Source organism: Leucopleurus acutus (genome assembly GCF_964270905.1).
Source record: "Leucopleurus acutus genome assembly, chromosome: 2".
In the NCBI taxonomy this organism is placed as follows: domain Eukaryota; kingdom Metazoa; phylum Chordata; class Mammalia; order Artiodactyla; family Delphinidae; genus Leucopleurus; species Leucopleurus acutus.
This window is the reverse complement of record NC_139143.1, coordinates 80134849-80161008: the sequence shown is the minus strand read 5'-3', so window position 1 is coordinate 80161008 and position 26160 is coordinate 80134849. Positions and strand designations below refer to the sequence as shown.

The 26160-nt window shown below is 46.8% G+C and overlaps 1 protein-coding gene across 2 annotated transcripts; it reads left to right on the top strand.

The window, feature by feature from the left end:
• Positions 1-9: 9 nt before the first annotated feature.
• LOC309958434 (polyamine-modulated factor 1) lies at positions 10-24898 on the top strand (the record flags this gene model as incomplete). Of its 2 annotated transcripts, none has more annotated exons than XM_082834281.1 (5): positions 10-170; positions 20499-20604; positions 21357-21457; positions 22732-22866; positions 24392-24898. In XM_082834281.1, 5 exons carry the CDS (start codon positions 10-12, stop codon positions 24429-24431), a joined length of 543 nt encoding a protein of 180 aa, XP_082690407.1. In that variant the 3' UTR covers positions 24432-24898. The 2 variants fall into 2 exon arrangements, with proteins under 2 accessions (XP_082690407.1, XP_082690406.1); XM_082834280.1 differs by having other exon boundaries at positions 22671-22866.
• Between the last annotated feature and the right edge of the window lie 1262 nt (positions 24899-26160).

Sequence of the window (26160 nt, the reverse complement as noted above, 5' to 3'; positions counted from 1 at the left end):
TATTTCAACATGGCCGAAGCGACCGGCGTCAACTTAGGCAGCGGCTGTGAGGAAAAAGGGCCTGAGGAATTAGCTCAGGAATCTGCGCGACCCGGCACTACCATCTCGAGGGTGAAGCTTTTTGACACCATGGTGGACACTTTCATCCAGAAGTTGGTCGCTGCTGGGAGGTAAGGTGGAGGAAGTGAGGCTGAGTGCCAATCTCGCAGTAGGTTGAGGTGGGCGAGAGGCAAAAAGAGGGTTTGTCCCGCCAGAGTCTAAACCCCGCGAGACCAGGACGGCCCCAGGGAAGCCAGCCCAGTCACGTGGGTCTGGGGGGGGGGGTCTGGGTTATTTATTGGCAGTCATATTCTACCCTCAATTCCTAAGCCTCCGGAAGTCACGTGATGTTTACTAATACATAATTAGGTAATGTGGAGCACATTTAGGACAAGTAGCTACTCCTTCCAGTAAACCTAGTTTTTGTTTTGTTTTTTTTGTAAATAATGGATGCACTTATAAATTTATTTATTTTATTTATTTTGGGCTGCGTTGGGTCTTAGTTGCTGCCTGCGTGCTTTCTCTAGTTGCCGCGAGTCCGGGCTGCTCTTCATTGTGGTGCGCAGGCTTCTCATTGTGGTGGCTCCTCTTGTTGCGGAGCAGGGGCTTCAGGCGCACGGGCTTCAGTAGTTGCAGCATGTAGACTCAGTAGTTGTGGCTTGCGGGCTCTAGAGCGCAGGCCCAGTAGTAGTGGCGCAGGTCTTAGTTGCTCCGTGGCATGTGGGATCTTCCTGGACCAGGGCTTGAACCCGCACAGTTTCTTAACCACTGCACCATCAGTGAAGTCCCCAGTAAGCCTAGTTTTGATTATAGGTGGTTGAGAGGAAACACACTGGCTTTGGAGTTAGATTTAGGGTTCAAGTCATGGCCCAACTTAAAGTGAGCGAGACTTAACTGCTCTGTGCCTGCGTTCCTCATAAATAAAATGGGAACAATAGTACTTTTCTCATAGGGTCGGTCTTTCTGAGGTTTAAATGAGTAAAAACTCGGAAGGCTCTTAGAACAGTGCCGGCTACGTAGAAAGCATTAGACTTCTAGCTGTTGTTATGGAAATAGTAATAACCTTCACCGGGTGGTTGTGAGGACTAAATGTATTGACATAGAAAGAAACACTTCCTCTCTTGATTTCTACTTTATATGCGCAATATTCTGACAATGCTGTTGACCTGAATTGTTGGACACTTTAATCAATAGAAATTGATACGGGCTTCCCTGGTGGCGCAGTGGTTGAGAATCTGCCTGCCAGTGCAGGGGACGTGGGTTCGAGCCCTGGTCCGGGAGGATCCCACATGCCGCGGAGCAACTGGGCCCGTGCGCCACAGCTGCTGAGCATTCTCAAGCCACAACTGCTGAGGCCCGCATGCCTGGAGCCCGTGCTCCGAGGTGGGAGAGGCCACCGCAGTGAGAGGCCTGCCCGCTGCAGCGAGGGGAGGACCCCGCTCTCTGCAACTAGAGAAAGCCCATGTGCAGCAACAAAGACCCAACACGGCCAAAAATAAATAAAATAAATTAACCCCCCCCAAAAAATGAATAAAAGAAAAAATATTTTTTTAAAAAAATAGAAATTGATAAGAGGCCAGAGGAGAAATTCAGGCAAGGCTTTATTGAGACTCTTGCTGCTGCATGAGGGAGTGAAAACAAGTTACAGGTGTCCTTGCTCATTTTTCTGAGGGGGAGTGAGCTGGTCCCTTAAATGGGGTGAGGGTAGGGGTGGATCCATTGGTCCGCTGGAAAGGTGGCTTAGGTGGTCTGCCCACCCCCTCAGTGGTGCTGTGTGCAGGGATCATGGGCAGTACCCTGCTTTTGCTCCTGACACCTCAAAAGTGACAGTTGGCTTTTTGGTCTTTTTGTACCTTGATCAGAATTTGCACCAACTGTGCATGTATGTAGTTGTTTTTAGTCCCTTATAGTTACTTTGTATTGTTGTTTGAGGAGACATTTGCCTAGGTGCAAGCACTGCAGGAAAGCGTCCCAGGTCCCAGCCTGTCACAATAGTATTGGACACTTTAAAGGAAGAGTTTTGTCCATGGTCCCATACCCCAGAACATTAATGCTGAAACACTGTTATCAGAACTTTAAGGGGTCTGACCACAGCCTGTTTTCCATCCACCCTTTATGTCCCCACTACCCCTGTTCTTTAACATCATCAAGACTCTCATCTGCTCCCTATTTCCTTCCCTCCTGGTTTTAGGACTTTACCTTTCCTACAAAAACCTTATGATACATCTCTTCACTCACTGATTCACTCAGCAAATATTTGAATGACTATTCTGTACCAGGCGCTGTGTCAGGTGCTGGGGATATGATAAAGCAGACAAGGCCCGTCTTATATTCAGTGGGTAGAGACATGAAGTAAACAAAATAATCATAGAGTTTGGTAAGGTAATGAACGAGCAACTTGAGGGAAAGGAAAACACTAGATAGGATAGTTAGGGGATTCCACTCTGAGGAAGTGACATTGATATGAAACAAAGAATAGGAGGCAACCAGCTTTTCAAAGAACTAGAGAAAAAGCTTATAGGAAGGAAGGACAGCTTGTGCAAAGGTCCTGAAATGGTCAGGGCATTCTAGGAGCTGGCAGAGTGAGAGGAAATCAGAGGAGGCCGCACAGGCAGGTGACAGCCTTATCAAGCAGGGCCTAGTTTCCATAGTAATAAATTTGATAAAATAATTTGTAATCATTTTTATGGCCCATTCATGACACACCATCATTTTATGTCCAGGCAAGATTTCTCCATTGATTGATCGATTGGCTTTCCCTTACTCATTCTTACCCTCCTCTCTCCTCCCCACAGGCCCTGCTTTCTGTTGGCTATATGTCCTCCATTTATTCATGTATTCATGTATAAATGTTTTTTGGACATCTCCAGTGTCTCAGGTTCTGTTTTAGGAGCTGGAGATAAGGCAGTGATCAAGATAGGAAGGTCCCTGCTCTTGTGGAATAGACTTTCTTGTGCCACAAAGAAAAATAAATCAGCGTGAAGGAACAGAGAGCAATGGGGAAGTGGTCTGGGTTAGTGTGAGTGCAGGGAGGTGACATTTGAATAAGTCTGCATCCTTGTAAAGTGTGTTGTTTTGTCTGTGTATTTTTTTTAAGTTTGTTTATTTATTTTTGGCTGCGTTGGGTCTTCGTTGCTGCATGAGGGCTTTCTGTAGTTGAGGTGAGCGGGGGGCTACTCTTCCTTGTGGTGCGTGGGCTTCTCATTGTTGCAGAGCACGGACTCTAGGTGTGCAGGCTTCAGTAGTTGTGGCCCATGGGCTCTAGAGTGCAGGCTCAGTAGTTCTGGCGCATGGCTTAGTTGCTCCGCGGCAATGTGGGATCTTCCCAGACCAGGGCTCCAACCCATGTCCCCTGCATTGGCAGGCGGATTCTTAACCACTGCGCCACCAGGGAAGTACCCTGTGTATGTTTTAAATTTATATGAATGATAGTTGTGCTGCATATGTCTTTTTTCACTTAATAGATTTTTTTTTAAAAGATCTAACCATATACTATAAATGCATATGGTTCAGAGCTCTCAGTGCTGCTTGTCATTTCATGATATGCATCCAGCACTTACCCATTCCCTATCATGGCACCTGGTTGCTTCCAGCTCCCTCCTCCACAAATTATGTCAGGGTACATCCCCTCACAGACTAGTGCTAGAATTTCTCTGAGGTATATAATGGATTGGAAGCACGGGATCCAAGGGTTTATATCTACCTATGTTTTGTCAGATTGCTTTCCAGAAAAGCTGTTCCTTTCTCCTGTGTCCTCACCATCACTGGGTATCTACCATTCTAATATTTGCTATTCTGAAGGTGTGAAAGGGGTATTTCATTATTATTTTAATTTGCACATTTCTAATTCCTCATAGGTGTGGGCAATTCCTTATATACCTCATTAGTAATTTGGCTTCCTTTTCTGTGAACTGCCTACTTATTTTCTGTAGTGTTTTTGTGTTTTTTTTGGACCTTTTTTTTTTTAAATTGGGTTTTTTATCTTGATGATTTGCTGGAGTTCCCTGTATAGTCTAGATATCAATCCTTTGTTTCAGACTGAAGAGGAAATAGCTGTCTCTATTAGATGTTAACTTTGTCTATGATGTCCTTTGAGTAAGAGAAATCCTTAATTAAATAAAAAATTACACAGATTTTAGTTGCTTACACTTTACCCCAGGAGGATGAAGCGGAAAGAGAAATGTAGTCATCCCAAGGGACCTTCTCCCAAGCAGTATGGATACTCATGACTCTTCTCAGCCTTTGCACTAACTTCGCATCCTTCAAACAGTCATAATAAATTGCTAAGTATTGCCTAATCAATTTGTATTTTAAAACCCTTAATTTTCATGTAATTCATGTTTTTCATTTTATGGCTTGTGCTTTTGAGGTCTTGTTTACAGAGGCTATACCAATGCCCAGGTCACAAAGATAATCTCCAGTGTTTTCTTCTATTGGCTATTTTATCATTTTACTCTCTGCTCTAAATCTGTGATCTGTCTGGATTCAGGTGTAAAGTGGTAGTCTCAGTCAGTCTCATTTTTTTTGTTTTCCCAATCATTGTCAACTAAACAGTTCGTTCGTCCCCATTGCTTTAGGGAGCCCCTTTTATCGTATGGCAAGTCCCTCTGCCTATTGTGTCCCTGGGTCTCTCTTCTGCCCCAGATCTATTCACCTGTCTTTGTGCCAGTGCATATGGGTTCTTAATACCAAACCTTTGTGGAAAACCGTAAATCTGGTACAGCAAGTCCCTCTTCTCTCTTCACTTTAAAATTGACCCAGCTATTTGAGAACCTTGATTTTTTTCCTTGTAAACTTTAGAATGAATTTTTCTGGATCCTCAAAACATTCAGCTGCAATTTTTGGTATGTATTTTTGGCAAATTAAGGAAGTCCCTGTCTCATTCTAGTTTTCTGAGAATTATTAAAAAGATCATGATTTGGTGTTGAACCTATCAAATGTTTTCTTCCCCAGTTAAGAAGATCATATAATTTTTCTTCAGTTCATTAACGTTGATGATCTACATTGGTAGATTTTATGGAAGTTAAACTATCTTTGCATTCTTGGAATAAATCTACTTAATTATGATGCATTAAAAAAATACAGTTGGATTTAGTTAGATCAGTGTTCGTATGCCATAAGTGAAATGGGCCTATGGTTTCTTTTCTTTCACTGTCCTTATCAGCTTATAGAACCAAAGATATATTAGCCACATATATCCCTCTTCAGGAACGATTTATATAAAATCAGGATTATCTAGTCCTCAAAATTTTGGAAGAGCTCATTTACGCCTATAACTTTCTGGGGTTGTCGAGGACTGCCAGTATTATGTTAAAGAGCAATGATGCAGTAGGCACCTTTGTTTTGTCCTCAAAGTGTCCCCATAGTGTTTGTTGCAGATTTTTGGTGTTTCTGTTTCTTTAACGGCTACAAGTCTGTTTAGATGTTATTTCTTCTTGTGACAGATTTGCCATTTTACAGGTTCCCCCCCAGAAATTTGTCTCTTTCACCTGTTATATTAACTTGTAACTGTTTGAACTGTTTGAAATTATTAATTTAATTTTCATTATTTCCCTTTTTTCCATTATATGCTATTTATTTTGGACTTTATGTAGCCAGAGTTCTATCTTATTAATCTTTTTAAAGAATCAGCCTTTTTTTTCCTTTAATTTCTGTGTTTTGAGGTTACTATTGGTCTCTTTGTCTTTGTATCTATCCTTATTTTTTTTAATTTATTTAGATTTATTTTATTAGTCTCTTCACAAATTCTTTCTTTCTTTCTTTCCTTCTTTCTTTTTTTCTTGGCGGTGCCATGCAGGTTGCAGGATCTCAGTTCTCAAACCAGGGATTGAACCCAGGCCACGGCAGTGAAAGCCTGGAATCCTAACCACTAGGACACCAGGGAACAGCTCCAAAATTCTTGAGTTGAACATTTAACTCTTCTTTTTCAATCGTTTTTGTTTTCTGAAAAATGTGTTTAAAACCATAAATTTTCATATAATTACTGCTTTTGCTGGTTTCTACAAATTCTTATATCTAATATTTTCATAGTCATTTATGTTTTTAAATTGAGATTTAATTCATATACCATAAAATTCACCCTTTAATGAGTGAAATTAGTATATTCAAAAAGTTGTGGAACCGTCACCATTATCTAATTCCAGAACATTCTTCTCACTCCAGAAACGTTGTACAGTATTCATTAGCAGTCACTTCCCATTTCTCATCCCAGTCTCCCAGCTCCTGGTAACCATTATCTACTTTCTGTCTGTATGGATTTGCTTTTTTTTTTTTTTTTTTTTTGCGGTACGCAGGCCTCTCATTGTTGTGGCCTCTCCCGCTGCCGAGCACAGGCTCCCGACGCGCAGGCTCAGCGGCCATGGCTCACGGGCCTGTCCGCTCCGCGGCATGTGGGATCTTCCCGGACCGGGGGACCGGGGCACGAACTCATGTCCCCTGCATCGGCAGGCGGACTCTCAACCACTGCGCCACCAGGGAAGCCCTGGATTTGCTTTCTCTGGACATTTTATATAAATGGAACCATATAACATGTGGTCTTATGTGTCTGGCTTCTTACACTTAGCTTAATGATTTCAGGGTTCATCCGTGTTATAGTATATATGAGTCCTTCACTCCTTTTTATGACTGAGTAATAATTCCATTGTATGGATATACCATATTTCATTTATCCATTCATCAGTTGATAGACATTTGGAGTTGTTTTTAATTTTTTTTGTCTATTATGAGTAATGCTGTTATGAACATCTGTGAACAGGTGTTTTCAGTTCTCTTGGGGATATACATAGAAGTGAAAATGCTGGAGTGTATAGTAATTCTATGTTTAACTTTTTCAGGAATTGCCAAACTATTGTCCAAAGCAAGTGTACCAATTTACATTTACACCAGCAGTTTCTGAGGGTTCTGATTTCTCCACATCCTCACCAATACTTGTTAGGTCTATCTTTTTAATTACAGCCAATAGTCATCCTAGTGGGTGTAAATTGGTATCACATAGCATCTTGGATTTGCCTTTTCCTAATGATTAATGATGCTGAGCATATTTCATGTGCTTATTGACCATTTGTGTATCGTCTTTGGAGAAATGTCTATTCAAATTCATTGCTCATTTAAAAAAAATTATTTATTTATTTATTTATTTTTATTTAGTTGTGCCAGCTCTTGCAGCAGGCAGGCTCCTTAGTTGCAAAAGGCAGTCTCCTTAGTTGTGGCTCACTGGCTTCTTAGTTGCGGCACATGGGCTGCTTAGTTGTGGCAGGCAGGCTCCTTAGTTGTGACACACGGGCTCCTTAGTTGTGGCATGCATGTGGGATCTAGTTCCCTGACCAGGGATCGAACCCAGGCCCCCTGCATTGGGAGTGTGGAGTCTTAACCACCGTGCCACCAGGGAAGTTCCTCATTGCTCATTTTCTAATTGGGTTATTTGTTGTTTTATTGTTAGCTTGTAAGAATTCTAATTTTGAGAAGTCCAATTTAGATTACTTATTAATTTTATTTATTTAGGTTAAAATTGAGAAGAGTTTTTTCTTTGGTTGCTTGAGCTTTTAGTGTCATATTTAAGAAAACATTGTGTAATGCAAGATCACAAAGATTTACACCTATATTTTCTTCTATATAGTTTTAGCTCTTACATTTAGGTCTTTGATCCATTTTGAGTTAGTTTTTGTATGATATGAGAAAGAGGTCCAATTTCATATTTTTACATATGGGCATTGTCATTTAATTTTATGTACTTTGTAATTTTCCTTACCATTTCCTCTTTAACCCAATGATTATTTAGTACTATGTCATTTGGTTTCCAGACATGTAATTTTTAAAAAGTTTTCCTTTTGTTGCAATTTCTAATTTTATAGCATTATGGTGAAATAACAGTTTGTGGGATGCTGATTTTTGGGGAATTTTTGACACTGGCTCTATATGGCTAAGTCTATGGGCAGTTTTTGTCAGTGTTCCGTGTACACTTGAAAAGAGTGCAGTTTCTGTTTCTTGGGTATAAAATTCTATACTTATTTATTAGTTTGAGCTTTAAAATTTTATTATTAAAATATTTTAGGAATTCCCTGGCAGTCCAGTGGTTAGGACTCCATGCTTCCACTGCAGGGGGCACATGTTTGATCCCTGGTCCGGGAACTAAGATCCCGCATGCCACGAGGTGTGGCCAAAAAAAAAAATATATATATATATATTTTTTTATATGCTCATTTTAAAAATCTTCTTGATTGAGCCATTCATTTCTTTTTTAAGATCTCCCATCACAGTTGTTTATATCTATTTTTCCCCATAATCTATCTTTGTTGCATTATATAGAGAGGTTATTATTTTTACTAGATGCAAGGGAGTTTATTATTCTAAGAGAAATGGAAAGCCATTGATATTTTTTAAGTCGTGACTGATCTTTTTTTTTTTTTTTTCCGTGTGTGGGAGATGGCTCTCCACTGGCTTAAAAATCTATTTATTTGAAATGCTCTGAATACAGCGACTGATCTTTAAAAGGTACTCTGACTGCTGTGCAGATGATCGATTGTTGGTAGGATTCTTTTAAGGTCTTTCTAGACTCTGATTTTTTTGAGACCCCAGCCCACATCATGACAAATTTATTTATTTAAATTTATTTATTTACTTATTTATTTTTGGCTGTGTTGGGTCTTCGTTGTTGCTTGCGGGCTTTCTCTAATTGTGGTGAGCAGGGGTACTCTTCATTGTGGTGCACGGGCTTCTCGTTGTGGAGCACAGGCTCTAGGGCACGCGGGCTTCAGTAGTTGTGGCATGCAGGCTCAGTGTTTGTGGCTCACAGGCTCTAGAGCAGAGGCTCAGTAGTTGTGCATGGGCCTAGTTGCTCCACAGCGTGTGGGATCTTCCTGGACCAAGGATCAAACCTGTGTCCCCTGCATTGGCAGGCGGATTCTTAACTGCTGGACCACCAGGGAAGTCCGACAAATATATTTAAAAAGCATCTAGTATCTTGACTGAGGTGGTGGTTACACATGTGATAAAGATACACAGGGGCTTCCCTGGTGGTGCAGTGGATAAGAATCCACCTGCCAATGCAGGGGTCACAGGTTCGGTCCCTGGTCCGGGAAGATCTCACATGCTGCAGAGCAGCTAAGCCCGTTGCCACAACTACTGAACCTGTGCTCTAGAGCCCGTGAGCCACAACTACTGAAGCCCGTGTGCCTAGAGCCCGTGCTCCGCAACAAGAGAAGCCACCGCGATGAGAAGCCCGTGCACCGCAATGGAGAGTAGCTCCTGCTCGCCGCAACTAGAGAAAGCCTGGGCGCAGCAACGAAGACCCAATGCAGCCAAAAATAAATTAAAAAAAAAAAAAAAAAAGATGTACACACACAAACAAAGGTATGTGTAACTGTTGAAATCTGAATGAGATCTTTGGATTGCACCAATGTCAGCTTCTTGGTTTTGATATTGTTCTATAGTTGTGTAAGATGTTAATAACATCGGGGAGGATACATTTCTTTGCAGCTTCGTACAAATCTATAATTATTTCAAAAAAGTTTACATACAAAAAATATTCATCGTAGCTCCATGTTCAGTGGAAAATAGTTGAAAACCACCAAAAATGTCCAATATTTGAAGAATGTGGTTATGTAAATATAATAACTATCTAATAAAATACTACGGGGACTTCCCTGGTGGTGCATTGGTTAAGAATCCGCCTGCCAGTCGAGGGGACACGGGTTTGATCCCTGGTCTGGGAAGATCCCACATGCCGCGGAGCAACTAAGCCTGTGTGCCACAACTGCTGAGCCTGTGCTGTAGAGATCACTAGCCACAACCATTGAGCCCACGCGCCCTGGAGCCCATGCTCTGCAACAAGAGAAGCCACCGCAATGAGAAGCCTGCTCACCGCAAGGAAGAGTAGCCCCCACTCGCTGCACCTAGAGAAAGCCCATGCGCAGCGAAGACCCAACACAGCCAAAAATAAATATAAATAAATACATTTTTTTAAAAAAGGTTAAAAAAAAAAGTGGTTTGGAGGGGAAGATGAGGGAAAGGGGAACTCCAAGAAGATGCTGACTCTTCATGATAGTGGTTTAGTGGAGGGTTTTACCATCTACTGAGATGGGCAAGAAACACTCCCCGCTGAGAGCTGGGGGAGAGAAATGGGTCTGGGGTTGGAAATCAAGACGTCTGTTTGGATAGGTTCAGTTGGAGATGCAAGGCAGCCACACTTCTGTTTCACAGCTCTTTTGCTCCCTCATTCTTCCAGCCCACCGACTGTCAAACCGAACTTCAGTATCCTGTCTGCACTCCTCTGCCCCTACACTCAGCCTCCGCGCAGCACTGTAGAGTCTCACCCATGGTGGAAAACGGTGCCTCCACAAAGTCATGTTCTTGGAATTCACGTGGACCCTCAGTGAGCCCATGATCCTCGTGTCTCCAACCAGTTCTCTTGCCCTTTTCCGCAGTAGCTATTTAAAATCTTCATCATGTCCCTCAGGCCCTTCCCCTGCTCTGCTCCCTGTACCCTCTCAGTGAAAATGACCCCAACACCTGGTTCATAGAGAGAATTGAGACCACCAGGCAGGAGTTTATACATTTACAAATTTGGCTGAGAGATGCCCAATCCTGCATCCTCCTAGCGACCTCCCCATCAATTTCCTTCCCTTTACATCCCAGGTTGTGGCTTTGGGTCTTTGCATTCCCAGGTTCTAGTTCTCCATCTCCAGTTTTTTCCTCAGCTTAGGGCAATTTGCCACCATTCCCCTAAAACCTTCCTTTCAAGGTCACTAATAACTCTTTGTTGCTAAATATTTTGGATATTTTTTCATCTTTAACCTACTTGCTTTCCTTGCAGCATTTGACTGTTAACCGCTTCTCTGTCCTTGATATTTCTCTCTTGGCTTGCAACACCATTCTCTGTCCCTTTACCTCACTAGTTGCTCCTTCTTGGGCTCTTCTTTCTCCACTTGTCCCTTAAATGTGTGAGTATTGCCCTTTCCTTACTTCACCTACACATGTTCATGATTACATCCCATTTGATATCTTGCTGCTGCTGAAAGTCCTTTGTGACTGTTCATTGCTCCTTACCGTGGCTTCCAAGGCCCCACATGTTCTAGCCCCTGCCTACTTCTTGTTCCCCTCTCTAACTATACTTGGTTATACTAACCTCATTTCCTAGAATGTCAAGAGCTTTCTCACCTCAGGGCACTTTGCACTTGTTGTTTGCTCTGCCAGCAATGGTTTTCCTCCATCTCTTCCCTGACCTTCTCTAAAGCCACCTTTCTCCCCTGGTTATTCTTTATCATGGCACCTTATTTTATTCCTTCATAGCACTTATCACAGTATATAGTTCTACTGTCTGCCTGTTTGTTTGTGGTCTATCTTTCCCCACATAAAACGTAAGGTCCTTGAGGACAGGATCTTATCTGTCTTGTTCACCACTCTCTACTCATTGCTTATTATGGTGCCTGGCACATAGTAGATATTCAATAAATAGTTTTGGAATAAATGAGGGTTCCCAAGCCACATCTTCCTCCTGAGCTTCAGACCTCTATCTCTAACAGTCTACTACTAGAAATCTCCACTTGGTGTCCCTCAGAACCATTAAGTTCAGCAAAACAGGATTTCTCCTCCCTCTGTGGTCCCAAACTTGGTTGAAGATACCACCATCTACTCATTCTCTAGGCCAGAGATTTGGGAGTCCTCATTGACCCCTTACTTCCAGTCAACCACCAAGCCCTGTTGGTTCCAGCCTGTCTCCTCAGTGTCCTCTCCATCCTTTGCAAATGCTTTAGTTCAGCCCCTCACTATCTCCCATACGATTGTTGCACCAGCTTCCAAAATGGCCCTCCAGCTTCAGTCCTGCCCCCTCCAGTCTACAACTCAGATTTGAGCGTGTCTTTCTCCTGCTTAATTGGCTCAGGGTTGCTTCCAGAATCAAATGTCAGCTCCTTAGCTTAGTGTAAAAGGCCTTTAACTCCTTGGCCCCTCCTGTCTCTCTAGCCATGGTCAGGGCCATGGGTATGCAGCATATGCACACTTGCGTGCAGGTGCAAACATACATGCACATAAGCTCTTCTGCGTTGAGTGCTGCACTGTCCCCCCACCCTTGCCACCTGCTCTTTCCACTTACTGCTTCTCGCTAGAACAGCCTTCCCCTCATTTTGTTAAGTAGGAACTTATGGCTGATTTCCACATAGAAAGGGCTCAGTAAAATGTCATATGAATACAGACTTTTAAAATGTATCCAAATGCTTGACCCTCTCCCAAGTCATTAGAAGTCCTCAATCCCAAAGACCAAGTATTTATAGCGAGGACAGGAATCTTTACATAGTAAAAGCTAGTTTATTCACATGTCATTTATCCAAACGGATATTTTAAACTGCAGGTTGGTTTTCCCTACAGCTCAGCATATTTTTCACATTCATGTTAGCTTAACTAGGGGGGCAAATTATATGATGCACTCCACAGTGACTGGAAGATTATTGGCCTCGCTGGGCTATCAGGTCTCACAGACCCACAACCCTGTCTTCAGTTAGGGTGTCTTCATTTCATTGGATCGGCTGACGCAAAGACGCCTGAATCTGTCCTTTCTCAGGCTTCAGAACATAGAAACGTGGCCATGTTGGAACTTACCATTTGCGACCTCTCCCTTGTCCTCTGAAAATGAAGGATTCTTTTCTGTCCTTACAGCCTCCTGGACCTTCTGAGAAACAGCTATTCTCTTAAAGCAAGCAGATGAGGCTTGCTATGTTTTGTTATAAATCAGGACCCGCCAAGAGAGGCAGTTGATTAGAGTTGGTGTTGGTGGGGCCCCGGTTGAAGTTAGCACTGTTTGGGGTACCCGTGGCACCTGGCAGCTGTGCCACATGTGTTGTCAGTGCTGGGGGGGCTGAAGGGAGTGAGGGGTGATTGACAGTTCCTAAGTTCTTAGATGCCAGACTGGTCCAGTGCCTGTCCTGGTCCAGTCTTGCAGCCTGAGATGTGCTGCAGAGTGTGATTTGTGTAAACTGACTTAAAGCCTACGTCTGACAGTGACCAAGGAAGGAGAGCTGATTGCATTTGTACATGAACTGGTAGAGTTTTAAACTAGTGGCAGAGACTGTTGGTGTTCATAGGAAACAGTTTTTCACAGGAAAGAGTGGTTTGATATATAAAATGTTCCGATTAAATAAGTGTTTCAGAAATGTCTCACCATCTTTGAATGTGCAGGTGATGCGTGCTACTGGCAGTGATTAGTTTCTGAAGTATGGGTATGACTCACCAGACTGTGGTGTGCGGCTTCAGCCCCATCATGCTGATTCTCTCTTCTTTGTGTGTTTCCAGGCCATCTACCTCACTCTATCCCCACTGTGTCTGCCTTGCTCAAGTCGGCAGTCACCTCAGCTGTGCCTCCTGAGTCTGCCCTTACACAGCAGCCGGAGGGAGCTTCTAACATACAAATATGATCTTGTCCCACTCCTGCTTAAAACCCTTTTCTAGCTCTTCCCATCATGATATGGTCTAGACTCTATGTGTCTGGCCTACCAGCCTGCAGACTGTGTGTCTTGGAGGCCAAGGCACCTGATCCAGAGCAGATGGTTCCACATGTCCCAACTCTGTGACCTTCGATAAGCTTCTCTCTGCCTCAGCATTCTCATCTGAAAAATGGGCATGGTGATAATAGACCCTACTTCATAGAGTTATCGTGAGGACTAAATGAGTTACTTCACGTAGAGTGCTTAGAACAGTGCCTGGTTCTAGTCAGTGCTCAGTACACATTTCTTGTTATTACATCTTCATACACAGGCATGTCTGTGCACTCTTCAGCTGCGCTGCCAGGGCCTTCTGTCCTCTGACCGACTCCTGCTGCTCTCCTAGGTCTCAGACGTTGCTTCCTCCAGGAAGCCCTTGTTGGTTGCATCACTTGCAAATATTTTCTCCCAGTTCGTAGGTTGTCTTTTCATTTGGTTTATGGTTTCCTTTGCTGTGAAAAAGCTTGTAAGTTTGATTAGGTCCCATTCGTTTATTTTTGCTTTGATTTCTATTGCCTTGGGAGGCTGGCCTAAGAAAACATTGGTACAATTTATGTCAGAGAATGTTTTGCCTGTGTTTTCTTCTAGGAGTTTTACGGTGTCAGGTTTTATATTTTAAGTCTTTAAGACATTTTGAGTTTATTTTTGTGTATGGTGTGAGGGAATGTTCTAACTTAATTGATTTACATGTGGCTGACTGACCTCTTATTTTCATCAAGGAACACTTCTGCTTTCTTTTCCCCTCTTGCTTTCTCAGTCCTGAGGCTGAGAAAGGGGGGAGGGGGAAAGACCAAACAGAGAAACCCCTTCCCTCCCCTCCCCTCCCCTCCCTTCCCTTCTCTTTTCTCTGCTTTCATTTTTTAAATAAATAAATAAATTTATTTATTTATTTTTGGCTGTGTTGGATCTTTGTTGCTGTGCACGGGCTCTCTCTAGTTGCGGCAAGTGAGGGCTACTCTTCTTTGCGGTGCGTGGGCTTCTCATTGCAGTGGCTTCTCTTGTTGCAGAACACGGGCTCTAGGGTGCGCAGGCTTCAATAGTTGTGGCTCGCAGGCTCTAGAGCGCAGGCTCAGTAGTTGTGGCGCAGCATATGGGATCTTCCCTGACCAGGGCTCAAACACATGTCACCTGCATTAGCAGGCGGATTCTTAACCCCTGCTCCACCAGGGAAGTCCGGAAAACATTTCTTAATGAAACAGGGCAGCTGTACAGGTGGTGGTTGGAGGGTGGAGAGCATGAATTTCTGTCACTGCGCTCCCCAGCTTCTATCCCCAGCTTCTATCCATCTTGGTCTGTCTTTGGCCTCCACTCCTTTACTGGTTGGAAACGCCAGTTCTCACCCGCCCTCTGGCGGACAGTCTGTGGAACATGCGTTCAGTCGGGCAGCAAGCCGGTTACCATGGAGAAGCCAGGGCTTCCTTTGCACTAGTACATGTGTTTACTTGTCTGTGCCTCTGTCTTTCCATTCTTACACAATTTATCTGCGTATATACACTGACAGATTGACTAGCCACCAGAGTTTGATTCTGGCCTTAAGTACTTTAAGTTAAACTTGTGTGATAATTCAGTTTACAATGAGTTTTTAGTGCAGTAAAAGACATGCTTTATCAGTGAGTTCAAAAACAGTGATGGGGCTTCCCTGGTGGCGCAGTGGTTGAGAGTCCGCCTGCTGATGCAGGGGACACGGGTTCGTGCCCCGGTCTGGGAAGATCCCACATGCTGCGGTGTGGCTAGGCCCGTGAGCCATGGCCGCTGAGCCTGCGCGTCCGGAGCCTGTGCTCCGCAACGGGAGAGGCCACAACAGTGAGAGGCCCGCATACCGCAAAAACAAACAAACAAACAAACAAACTAAAAAAAAGTGACGGTATCTCAGATATTGCACAAGAAGTATTTAAGAGAAAAAAATAGGTTAAAATCAGTTAATGTAGTCATCTCTGTTTTGAAGCAGTAAATGCAGCTTTTAAAAGTTACTTTCGGGAGGGAGACGCAAGAGGGAAGAGATATGGGAACATATGTATATGTATAACTGATTCACTTTGTTATAAAGCAGAAACTAACACACCATTGTAAAGCAATTATACTCCAATAAAGATGTAAAAAAAAAAAGTTACTTTCATTGATGACAAATGTGGTCCTTTTTGTGGGACCACAGTGTAGCCTTTTCTTTGTAGTGGGGGCCAATGGGTTCTTCCTGCATATGCAGTTGCAACCAAAATGCTTTTACTAAGCCCCTGCTTCTGCAGACTTCTCAACCCTGGGAAGCCAAGTTACTGACTGTGTTCTACACTTCTCAGGGGGTGGTGAGGACTGTTCCTTTGAGAATAGTAATAATAATTGTAGCTAACATGGAGCATTTCCGGGTGTGCTCTGCACTGTACTAAGTATTTATATATGTAACCTCATTTCATCCTCACAGTAATTTTGTGACTTATGGATAGTTATTATCTCCATTTGACAAAGGAGGAAACTGATGCTTATAAAGGTAAAGAAATTGTCCAGGATCACTCAGCTGATGAGGGGTAGAGGTAGGATTTGAACGTAGGCAAAAGGACAGGCAGTCTTTAGAGCCGTACACTTACCCAGCACAAAGCTGGATGCCCCTTGTGTACCCTTGGAAGGCCGAGGGCAGGAGACCGTTCCAGCAGAGGGCAAAGGGGGGCTTGGCAGAGGGGCCATTGGGGATGTTCTGTGAAGAGGACTGCTCTGTCCAAGTAGCCCAGGCCCTGGTACCCTGGAGTCCAGGGTAGGGGAGGTGGCTGGGAATGGACCAAGCCTGAGGCCAGGCAGCCCAGGTCTCAGCTCAGCCCCAGTCACCTGGTCTACAGCATGTCTTGAGTGTGCTATGTATCTAACACTGTTCTGGGTACCCTGGAAATCCCAGCACCATTGCAGATGGCGTCCCTATCCACAAAGACATTAGAGTTTACATGAGAAGATAAAAGTTGACATTTGGAGGGGGTGGCAATGAATGTTTTCTAAAATGCATCACTTTTCCTGTTTCTCTGTGAATGTATGTTTTCAGGAAATTCACAAGGGCATTCACAGCATTCCCAGGTCTGCATTGTCTCCCAAGAAAGGAATCCCTGGGGGCTGGGGGGAGAGGGAATTGCATGAAGTTGATCAAAAGATACAAACTTCCAGTTATAAGATAAATAAGTACTAGGGATGTAATGTACAACTTGATGACTACAGTTAACACTGCTGTATGGTATATGTGAAAGCTGTTAAGAAAGTAGATCCGGGCTTTCCTGGTGGCGCAGTGGTTGAGAGTCCGCCTGCCAATGCAGGGGACGCGGGTTCGTGCCCCGGTCCGGGAAGATCCCACATGCCACGGAGCCGCTGGGCCCGTGAGCCATGGCTGCTGAGCTTGCGCGTCCGGAGCCTGTGCTCCGCAACGGGAGAGGCCACAACAGTGAGAGGCCCGCGTACAGCAAAAAAAAAAAAAAAGTAGATCCTACGAGTTCTCATAACAAGAAAAATCCTTTTTTTTCTTTTGTTTCTTCTTTTTTGTTTCTATTTGAGATGATGGATATTAACCACACTTATTGTGGTAATCATTTACCAATATATCTAAGTCAAATCATTATGCTATATACCTTAAACTTACAGGGTGCTGTATGTCAATTATGTCTCAATGAAACTAGAAGAAAAGAAAAGAAACCTAAATGTCCATCGATAGATGAATGGATAAAGAAGATGTGGTAAATATATACAGTGGAATATTACATAAAATATATACAGTGGAATATATATATATAAATATATATACATATAAATATATACAGTGGAATATTATATAAAAAGAAATGAAATTCGGTCATTTGTAGAGATGTGTATGGACGTAGAGTCTGTCATATAGAATGAAGTAAGTCAGAAAGAAAAACTAATACCATATATTAATGCATATATGTGGAATCTAGAAAAATGGTACAGATGAATATATTTGCAGGGCAGGAATAGAAACGCAGACGTACAGAACGGACGTGTGGACACAGTGGGGGACGGGGAGGGTAGGATGAATTGGGAGATTAGGTTTGACATAAATACTCTACCATGTGTAACATAGACAGCTAGTGGGAACCCTGCTGTATAGCACAGGGAGCTCAACTCAGTGCTCTGTGATGACCTAGATGGGTGGGATGGGGGGGAGGGAGGTCCAAGAGGGATGGGATATATGTATACATATAGCTGATTCACTTCACTATACAGCAGAAACTAACACAACATTGTAAAGCAATTATATTCCAATAAAAAAAGAAAAGAAAAGAAATCACTTTCCTCCTGGCCTCCAACCTGGCTGTTCTCCCTCCATGTCCTTGGAGCATATGTTTCCCATCTTGTGTGTTTGTAACAGTGTACATGTTTCTGGGTCCTTCACTTTCACTGAGGTCTCAGAAGGGTTGACGGGCAGCACTGGTGGGCAGAATTATCCTCACCCCTGCCCTGGGCCCTGTCTGCTGCCAGCCGCCTGAACTGGGTGGAGATGCACCCAGCTCAGATGTGCCTGGCGAGTGGGCTGGGAGGAGGAACAGGATCTCCCGTGTTTGAGCCAAACCCATTTCAAGCCACAATTACCCGGTTTCAATTCCAGCTGTGCTTTGTCAGGTGTCATGTATCCCTCCACATTCCTCCATGTAGCCACATGGCTGCGTGGCTCGTGGGGTCAGTGGCAAAACAACAAGATGTCTGGGGCTCTGCTGCAGGTTGAAATGATGCCTGTCATCTTTGTATTGTCCTTTTGGTACCTAGGTTTAGCCTCCAAGGGGTACTGATGTCTAATGTGTACCCTCAGAAGGATGAGAGACTGTCACCCTTACCCAGAGGTGTGCTGGTAGGTGCGTACAGCCAGCTCTCCTGAAATAAAGCCCTGGCTTGCAGTGTTCGCCAGTTTCTGAGGTGTAAATACTCCTAAGCTTACCAGCGTAGCATCACTACACACAGTAGAGAAGAGATGGGCAACAGCACACCTGTTTCCCCAGATCGAGACCATAGATGGAAACAGCTTCCAGAGCAGAGTAAAATGTGTAGAATGATTAGGAAGTCATATGATTTGAGCAGTTAGTATCTTTTTTTTTTTAATAAATTTATTTATTTAATTTATTTATTTTTGGCTGCGTTGGGTCTTCGTTGCTGTGTGCGGGCTTTCTCTAGTTGTGGCTAGCGGGGGGCTACTCTTGGTTGCGGTGTGTGGGCTTATCATTGCGGTGGCTTCTCTTGTTGCAGAGCACAGGCTCTAGGTGTGCGGGCTTCAGTAGTTGTGGCACGTGGGCTCAGTAGTTGTGGCTCGCGGGCTTAGTTGCTCTGCGGCATGTGGGATCTTCCTGGACCAGGACTCGAACCCGTGTCCCCTGCATTGGCAGGCGGATTCTTAACCACTGCCCCACCAGGGACGTCCCGGTACCTTTGTTTTTAATATAATTTATTGTAACTTTGTATAATTTAATTTTCAGTAATGGCTGTGTTTAACAACTGGCTCACAGATTTCCTGGAAGTTTAACGGTTATCTCTTACAAGCCACAGTGAGCTGGCCTTGGCACACCACTGCTCTCACACTGCACCTGTTTCAGAAGACATTGTTTTGGGGGTAGGAATTAGGCCAGGAGGCCCAAAGAGCCATGAGAAAGGGAGGACCCAGTAGTGACTCCCTGGGTGTGGTGGGGGCTATGCATGGGGTTCCAGGTACCTAACCCCCTGTTTGTCCAGAGCCCAGCAGCCTGGCTCACATGGCTGAGGGGTATCTGGGCCCATAGCTAAGCGTCAGGGTGGGTTTTTTGTGTTCCAGGACTCCTCCTCAGACACTTTTCGCAGGTCCCTTGAACATTGCTTCATCAGAGAGGGCTTCACCGACCACGTCCCCACTTAGAGGTGATCCCCATGGTACACCCTCTCATCCCCATGACCCTGGTCCTTTTCCTTCCAGGCACTCTCCACAAGTAATCTTCTCCACATTCACATGTGAGTTTCTATGTTTGCTGCCATCTCTTCCTCTACTGGAAGCTCTAGGAGGGCCGTGCCAGTCTCACTGACCCGGAGCACCCAGCACATAGCAGGTGCTCAGTGAACACTTGTGGAGGGGAAGGGCCTGAGAGAGCAGGCTGAGAGACACGCACAGAAACAAGGAGGGAGAGGAGACAGCCATTTACCTTATTTGAGTTTCTTTTTCCAAGAAGAACAAGCTGTTGGCAGCGTACTGGGTACCCTTTGACCTTTCCAGCTACAAGGGGTGTATCTGCTGCCAAGTGACAGAGACCTGATTTTAAATGGTGTGAACAATAAGAGAAATCCATTAGCTCACTAACAAGAAGCCCCAAGGTAGGGTTGCTCCAGGTGGGTGTTTTCAGCAGCTCGACGATGTTCTCAGAGACCCGGCTTCTGTCCCTGTTTCTGCTCTGCCTCCTTAGGGTAGAAACTTTGCTCTCAGACCAGGCCCTCCATGGTTGCCGGGAGCTAGAGGCATCACCTGGATATAGTCATGCCCTACAGACATCAGTTCCTTCCGGTGTGGCTCTTTTTAGGAGTAAGGAAACCTCTCCCAGAGACCACATGTCCTGTCCTAACGCAGCCCTGCAAGGGGACTAGGATGACCAGAGATTCTCAAAGTGGAGTGCCCAGACCAGCAGCACCAGCAGCACCTTGGAGCTTGTTCAAAACTGAGGAGGTGGGGCCCAGCGATCTGAGTTTTAACAAGCTCTCCTGGTGATTTGGTGCTTGGTAAGGTCAAGTTTAAGAACCACGGCTGGCCTAATTGTGACCCACCCTTCAGAGGGTGAACTCAACTGGGGCTCTGCTGAGAGGAAGTGGGGAGACTGGTGGGGCTGAGCCATCCTCAGAGACTGGAGCTGCAGATGAGACACTTTGCATCTACTGCCTTTAACCAGCACCATGAAGGAGACAAGGCTCAGAGTCCTGTGATGAGGGGCAGGGCTGCCCAGGCAAGAAGAGCCTATGACTCTGAACCCCCCAACCTTTGCCTTCTCTCCTTACCCCCAGCTACCAGAGATTCACTGACTGTTACAAGTGCTTCTACCAGTTGCAGCCTGAGATGACACGGCGCATCTATGACAAGTTTGTAACTCAGTTGCAGACATCTATCCAGGTGAGTGGCAAGAAGCCCAGCAGGTACTATTGGCTCGGGTCCTGCCTCCAGATCGTCAGCCCCCTGAAGGCAGGGACCCTGCCGTCAGCCCCTCTCTACCCTCAGTCCCCGAAACTGTCCTCTGTGCCCCCAGGCTGCAGTGGCCATCATCCGTTCCCTCCAAATGACAGGGGTGTCTTGAATGCCTCTTGTCTCATTGCCCTGTGTTGTAATTGAGTTTATAGTTGTTGTCCCACCTGACCTTGTGAGCTCAGCGAGGGCACGCCTGGGTCCACTCCTCTGTGTTTCTCCAGCACCTGGTGCAGAGCCTGGCACAGAGAAGGCATTTAGCAAATTGTTGAATTCATTGGAACTGCATACCGGAGGGGATACAGAAAAGGACAGGATTCCATTCCTGTCTTTAAGTGATCCCTCTTGGGAGTTTAACTTCCATGCTGTCACACTCCAGAATGGGCTTCGTTAAGCATCAGAATGTATGTGTGCTGTCCGCAAAGGGTGCTCAGCTGTGGGGACAACAGCAGGGATGCAGCCTTCAGAGATGATGTGCAGGAGGAGAGGCTTGCTGCAGGCTCTTTTTAAATGTATTCTATTTTATACTTTATTTTCTTAATTATAAAAGTCACATGTAGAAAAGTTGGAATGTTTGTATAAAGACAGAACTTAAATTAGCTAAAATTTTACTAAGTGCCGTTAGTAGTTCAGCATATGGAGTTGTCTGGTATTACTATAGCTCTTTCCTCTTTTCTCTTCAGGAGGAAATCTCTGAAATCAAAGCGGAGGGAAACCTGGAAGCTGTCCTGAATGCGCTGGATGCGATTGTGGAAGGAAGCAAGGACTGCGAGGAGCCGGCTTGGTGAGAAGGGTGATGCCTGCCCCCCCGGCATGGACAGGTGGAGAGGACCAACACCAAACAGTGACCCAGAACAGAGAGACAAATGCATAGCCCCTCTGGGGCAGGAGAGCTGGGGGCAAGCGCATGTAGTCCAGGGGGTTGAGGTGACTGGGATGAGAGAAATCTTCCCAGGGAGCTCATTTCAGGACCCATCTGGCCTGCAAGAGAGAGGGTAGAGGGAGTGGGATGAGGCACAATAGCGAGGTTTGGAGTCTTATGTCGATTAGTCTGGCCCAGGCATCTGGTTTTTATTCATTTGTTCATTCAACAAACACTTAGAAGCACTTACTATATGCCTAATACTGTTGTAGATGCCAGAGATTCAGCAGTGACTAAGACACGAAAGACCTTCTCTCCCGGGGCTGTCATTCCAGTGGGCAGCCCTGCTGCCAGGTTGTTCTGGGCAGGATGGAGAAGGAGGCCCTGGGGACAGGAGTGGAGAGTTGAGGCCACCGAGATGGCAAGTGGCCTGAGCTCCTGCCTTCTGTCTGCCTCCATTCCCTGCCTGAGTAGAATCCTAGGTCAGAAGGAGTAAAAACCTTTTTTGTGCTTTTCAATTTGCTAATGCTTTGTGACATTCATAACTTAAGAGAATTAACTTTTATAACTGAGAAAGAATTTTTAAAGAACCTACAGTGGCTTCTACCCCACTGCCCATCAGAACTGGCCTATCTCCTCACTCTGGGCACTCAGCACCCCCTAAACTCTTGCCTCCTCAGACCTGTCTTTCCTTTATCTTCTCACATTAGCCAGCCAGGGCCTCTTGGGGTCTGGGCCTGCTCTCAGGCCGCCACCTTCCCCATCTCTCCAGCTCACAGTCCCATGGTGTGGATGCACCAGCAAGGCACATGGTCACAAGGACCGAGGAAATCATCTCCAGCCCTGGAGGTTTACAGCTGGAGGGAGTGTCTGTGGATGAGGAGGAGGGCTAAGGTGTGGGTTGGTGAGAAGAGGAGAGATGGGTTCCTGGGAGCTGAAGCTAAGGGACAAGGGGTTAGCGTCCCCTCAGGAGCAGGAGCCATGCGGTTGGATCTTGGGAGTGAGAGGGACTGCAGGAGAGTCCTGGAGAGCCAGCCAGCTGGAGGCTGAAGGTGGGAATACCACTGGCTGGGTTTAGAAGGAGAAGCCTTACCCCACACGACGACTCTCTGTCCCCACCCCTGCGGCCCTGCAGGCGCCCTAGTGGGATCCCAGAGAAGGACCTGTGCAGTGCTGTGGTGCCCTACTTTCTGCAGCAGCGGGACGCCCTGCAGCGCCGTGTGCAGAAACAGGAGGCCGAGAACAGGCAGCTGGCAGATGCCGTCCTGGCCGGGCGCAGGCAGGTGGAGGAGCTGCAGCTGCAGGGCCAGGCCCGGCAGCAGGCCTGGCAGGTGAGTGTCCCGGCCCTGCCCTCAGGCACGTGCTCCCCTGCTGCAGCCGAGGAGAAAACGGGCCCAGGGAGGGCAAGTGACTTGCCCAGGGATGGCTCCTCCATGTCAGGATCAGGGTTAATCCTCTGTAGCCATGGTGGTTCTACTCCATGTGATCACTGCCCAGTACTTTTAAAATGTGTACAGAGAATGACTTCTAGAGCCGTCAACATACCTAAGACATATCCTCCATGCAACAAATACGTGTCCTTTGAGGGTGAACTCAATTTCTGAAAGTGGCCCACAGTCACTTGGGGCCAAGTTGTTGAATAAGGGGGAAGAGAGTAATCAGGCTGGGTGACGCAGATAGCACATGTGGCTACAGAGTGATGAGATGGACTTTCTCGCCGGCTCAAAATGTAGTTCCAAAAGAGGGTTTCTAGTGGGGCTTGAATGGTGGCCCATTATTGGGTTCTCCTCATCATTTAGATGTCCAACTTATGTTTACCTGTGGCCACTCGACAGCTCCCTTCCTGGGGCAGACCCTCCTATTCCCGAGGGGGATAAGTCCCCAGATCCATGGCTCTCAGGTCCCCTGGTCTTCTTCCCAAGACCAGTCAGAGGCAATCTGAAGGCCCTGCCCCAGCCTCAGCAAGGCCCCAAGACTCAGGGAGGCGGCAGCAGGAGAAAGGCTGGTGCCTTGCTCTGCTTCCTCTTATCTTCACCCCCTCAGCCTCCTCCTGTAACACACTGGCCCTGGGGGTGTGTAGTGTAGTGTAGTGTAGTGCAGTGGCCCAGGCTCTACACAGCAGACACCCAGGTGGTATAACCGAGGCCTCAGCCTAGTGCCGTCTCCTGGGACAGGTTCCACAGTTGAGAGTTGTGTCTCGGGTACTCTCGGGGCTGCCTTGCTGAGTCCTCCGGCTGCTCTGCCATTGGCGCTTCATCACCGTGAGGCCAAGGGTCACTCCCCTGTCTAGGCTTTGGCTTCCAAATTGGCCAAATAGTGATCCCCAACGCCCTGCCAGCTCTGACATTCAGTGCTTCTATTTTAAGAGGAAGAAGGAAGCCCCCTGCTCTTATAGCCACACCTCTCCCATTACAGCTACAGATGCTAACCATTGTTTGAAGTGGGTCAGCTGGATTGAGTGTTGAGTGCTGAGCCCTGTGTGGGCTCAAAGAGCCCTTTTTCACTACAATTCCCATGTCTGTAGCCCAGCTGCAAGTCCACTTAATTTAAGAAAGTTTCTCTGCTAGAAATCTCCAGTGAGGTCAGAGGATCGGGGGACACTTAAGGGGCCCTTTTTGAAAATCGGCTCTTCTCTGGGGAGGCCCAGCCTAGGTGGCCATGGCACCCAGCCTGCCATAAACAACTGCTGAGTGGGACGGATTTCCTAATATGCCCTGCTGGGCCTGTGATATGAGTTTCAGACCCCTTCCTTATCATCCTGGGGGAAACCCAGGCCTGGAGTCAAGGACAGTGGAGGGAAAGCGTTTGGATTTTCTCATCTCCCAGTCTGTCTGTTCTCTCTCTAATTGGTGTCAGGCTCTACACAGAGAACAGAAGGAGCTGGTGGCCGTGCTGAGGGAGCCTGAGTGAGGAGGAGAGGGCCCGGCCCAGGAGCAGAGGGCAGTCAAGGTCAAGGGCCTGTGGTCCAGGATGCTGAGCCTGAGTGAGCTGCCTCCGAGAACAGTCCCTAAGCAGTGATGAAATTCGCTGGAGAAGGAGGCCTCAGCTGTCTCCACTGCCGTTGTGCCTCTGGGGCTCCCTTGGGGTCAAACACACACACTACCTTCAGATTCCTCCCTGTTTTCTTCTAACTTTAGGATTCTTGGCCAGCTCCCGCCCTGGGAATTAGGCACCATGCTGCCTCTCCTTTAGGTTCAGGCCAACCCCCCACCTTACCCCCATCATACATATCGCCTATTCCTGAGCCCTCCCTAGGACCTGGCTTGGGGAATCTGTATTCAGTTTCCACTGATTGCCCCCTTGCTGGCCAGCCCAAGGGCCCCTGCCATGTTCTCCCCACATCCGCAAATAAACTTCCTTCACTACACTGTAATCTGTGAGGATGCTCCCTCTGCCTGGGCCTCTCCCAGGACTCTCCTAGGCCAAGATCCCACCCTGGACTCCAGAGTCCTGGCTCCAGTCGAGGCCCCAGTTGCAGGGCTCTGAGAGCCTCCAGGCTGGGGAGGGTTGGTGGGGGGTGTATCTGACCATCTGCATGGAAGGGCAGTGAAGCCCCTTGTCACAGAAACCAGGAGCCTTGGGTTCCCTGAGGCCAGGACAAGCTGCCGGGGGGGTGTCACTCTGTCCATGCGCCTGCCCTTCTCTTTGCCTTGGGTTGATTCTGAGAGGCTCTATGGTGGGCCTCCCTAGGTGTTTGCGCCTGGTGAGTGCTCGAACATGGAGCGAGTGGGCCCTCCAAAGGGCTGGGGCTTTGTCCTCTGGCTTCTCACAACCCCCTCTTCCCCAGCCAGGGCCACAGGGCATCAGGAGTGACTTAGCCAAAGGCAGGGTGGGTGTTTCCTCCAGACTGGAGGGTGAAGGGAGTGGGTGTGGGTGGGGGCAGAACTTTCTTCCCTGGCGAGGGCTTCACCCTAACTCTGTAGAGAGAGGCCTGGTTTGGTCTGTCTAGGAGCAGCGGGGACACTTGGGAAGATGGCAGGGTGGTCCCTGATCATCAACCCCACCCCCCCAAGTTGAGCCTAGTGGCTCCTCTCTCCTCCTGGACACGCCTAAACATCCAGCCACCGGCCGTGGGGTGGAGGCAGCAGTGCTTCGTCTGGCAGGTCTCCACCTGGTGAGTGGGTGGGGGGGGAGGACACCCTCCCTCTTCTCCAGGCTGAGCTGAGGCAGAAGTGGCTTTCGGGTCTGGGGTGGCGCTTTTCAGGCTGGATGTTCTGCCCCTCGGAGGACAGGTCCCCAGGGTTGTTGGCAGTGGGGAGGCTGTGAGGGCAGGAAAAGGATCGGGGTGGGGTGGTCAGGAGCTCAGAGGTGCGAGGGCATGGGGAAGGGGGTTCCCACCTCAGTGCCCACCTGGCCAGTCGCAGACAGAAGGGCTGTCCTTACCTCACACCTGGCCACACCTGTGTTGGCTTTTGGCTCTTGGCCCTATGCTGCCCCAACCCCTTCCCCCGTCCCAAGGCTCAGGGCCTGAGCAGAGTCGAGCCGCCCCCATGCCAGGCCTGCTGTTGAGGTCTCTCTGGGGCAGAGGCCCTCGGGGTGAATGAGGGCATTGGCCCTCCCTCACTGAGTTTGGCTCCTGCCCACAGGGCTGACAGTGGAAATCAGCCTGTGGGAGGCTGTAGCCC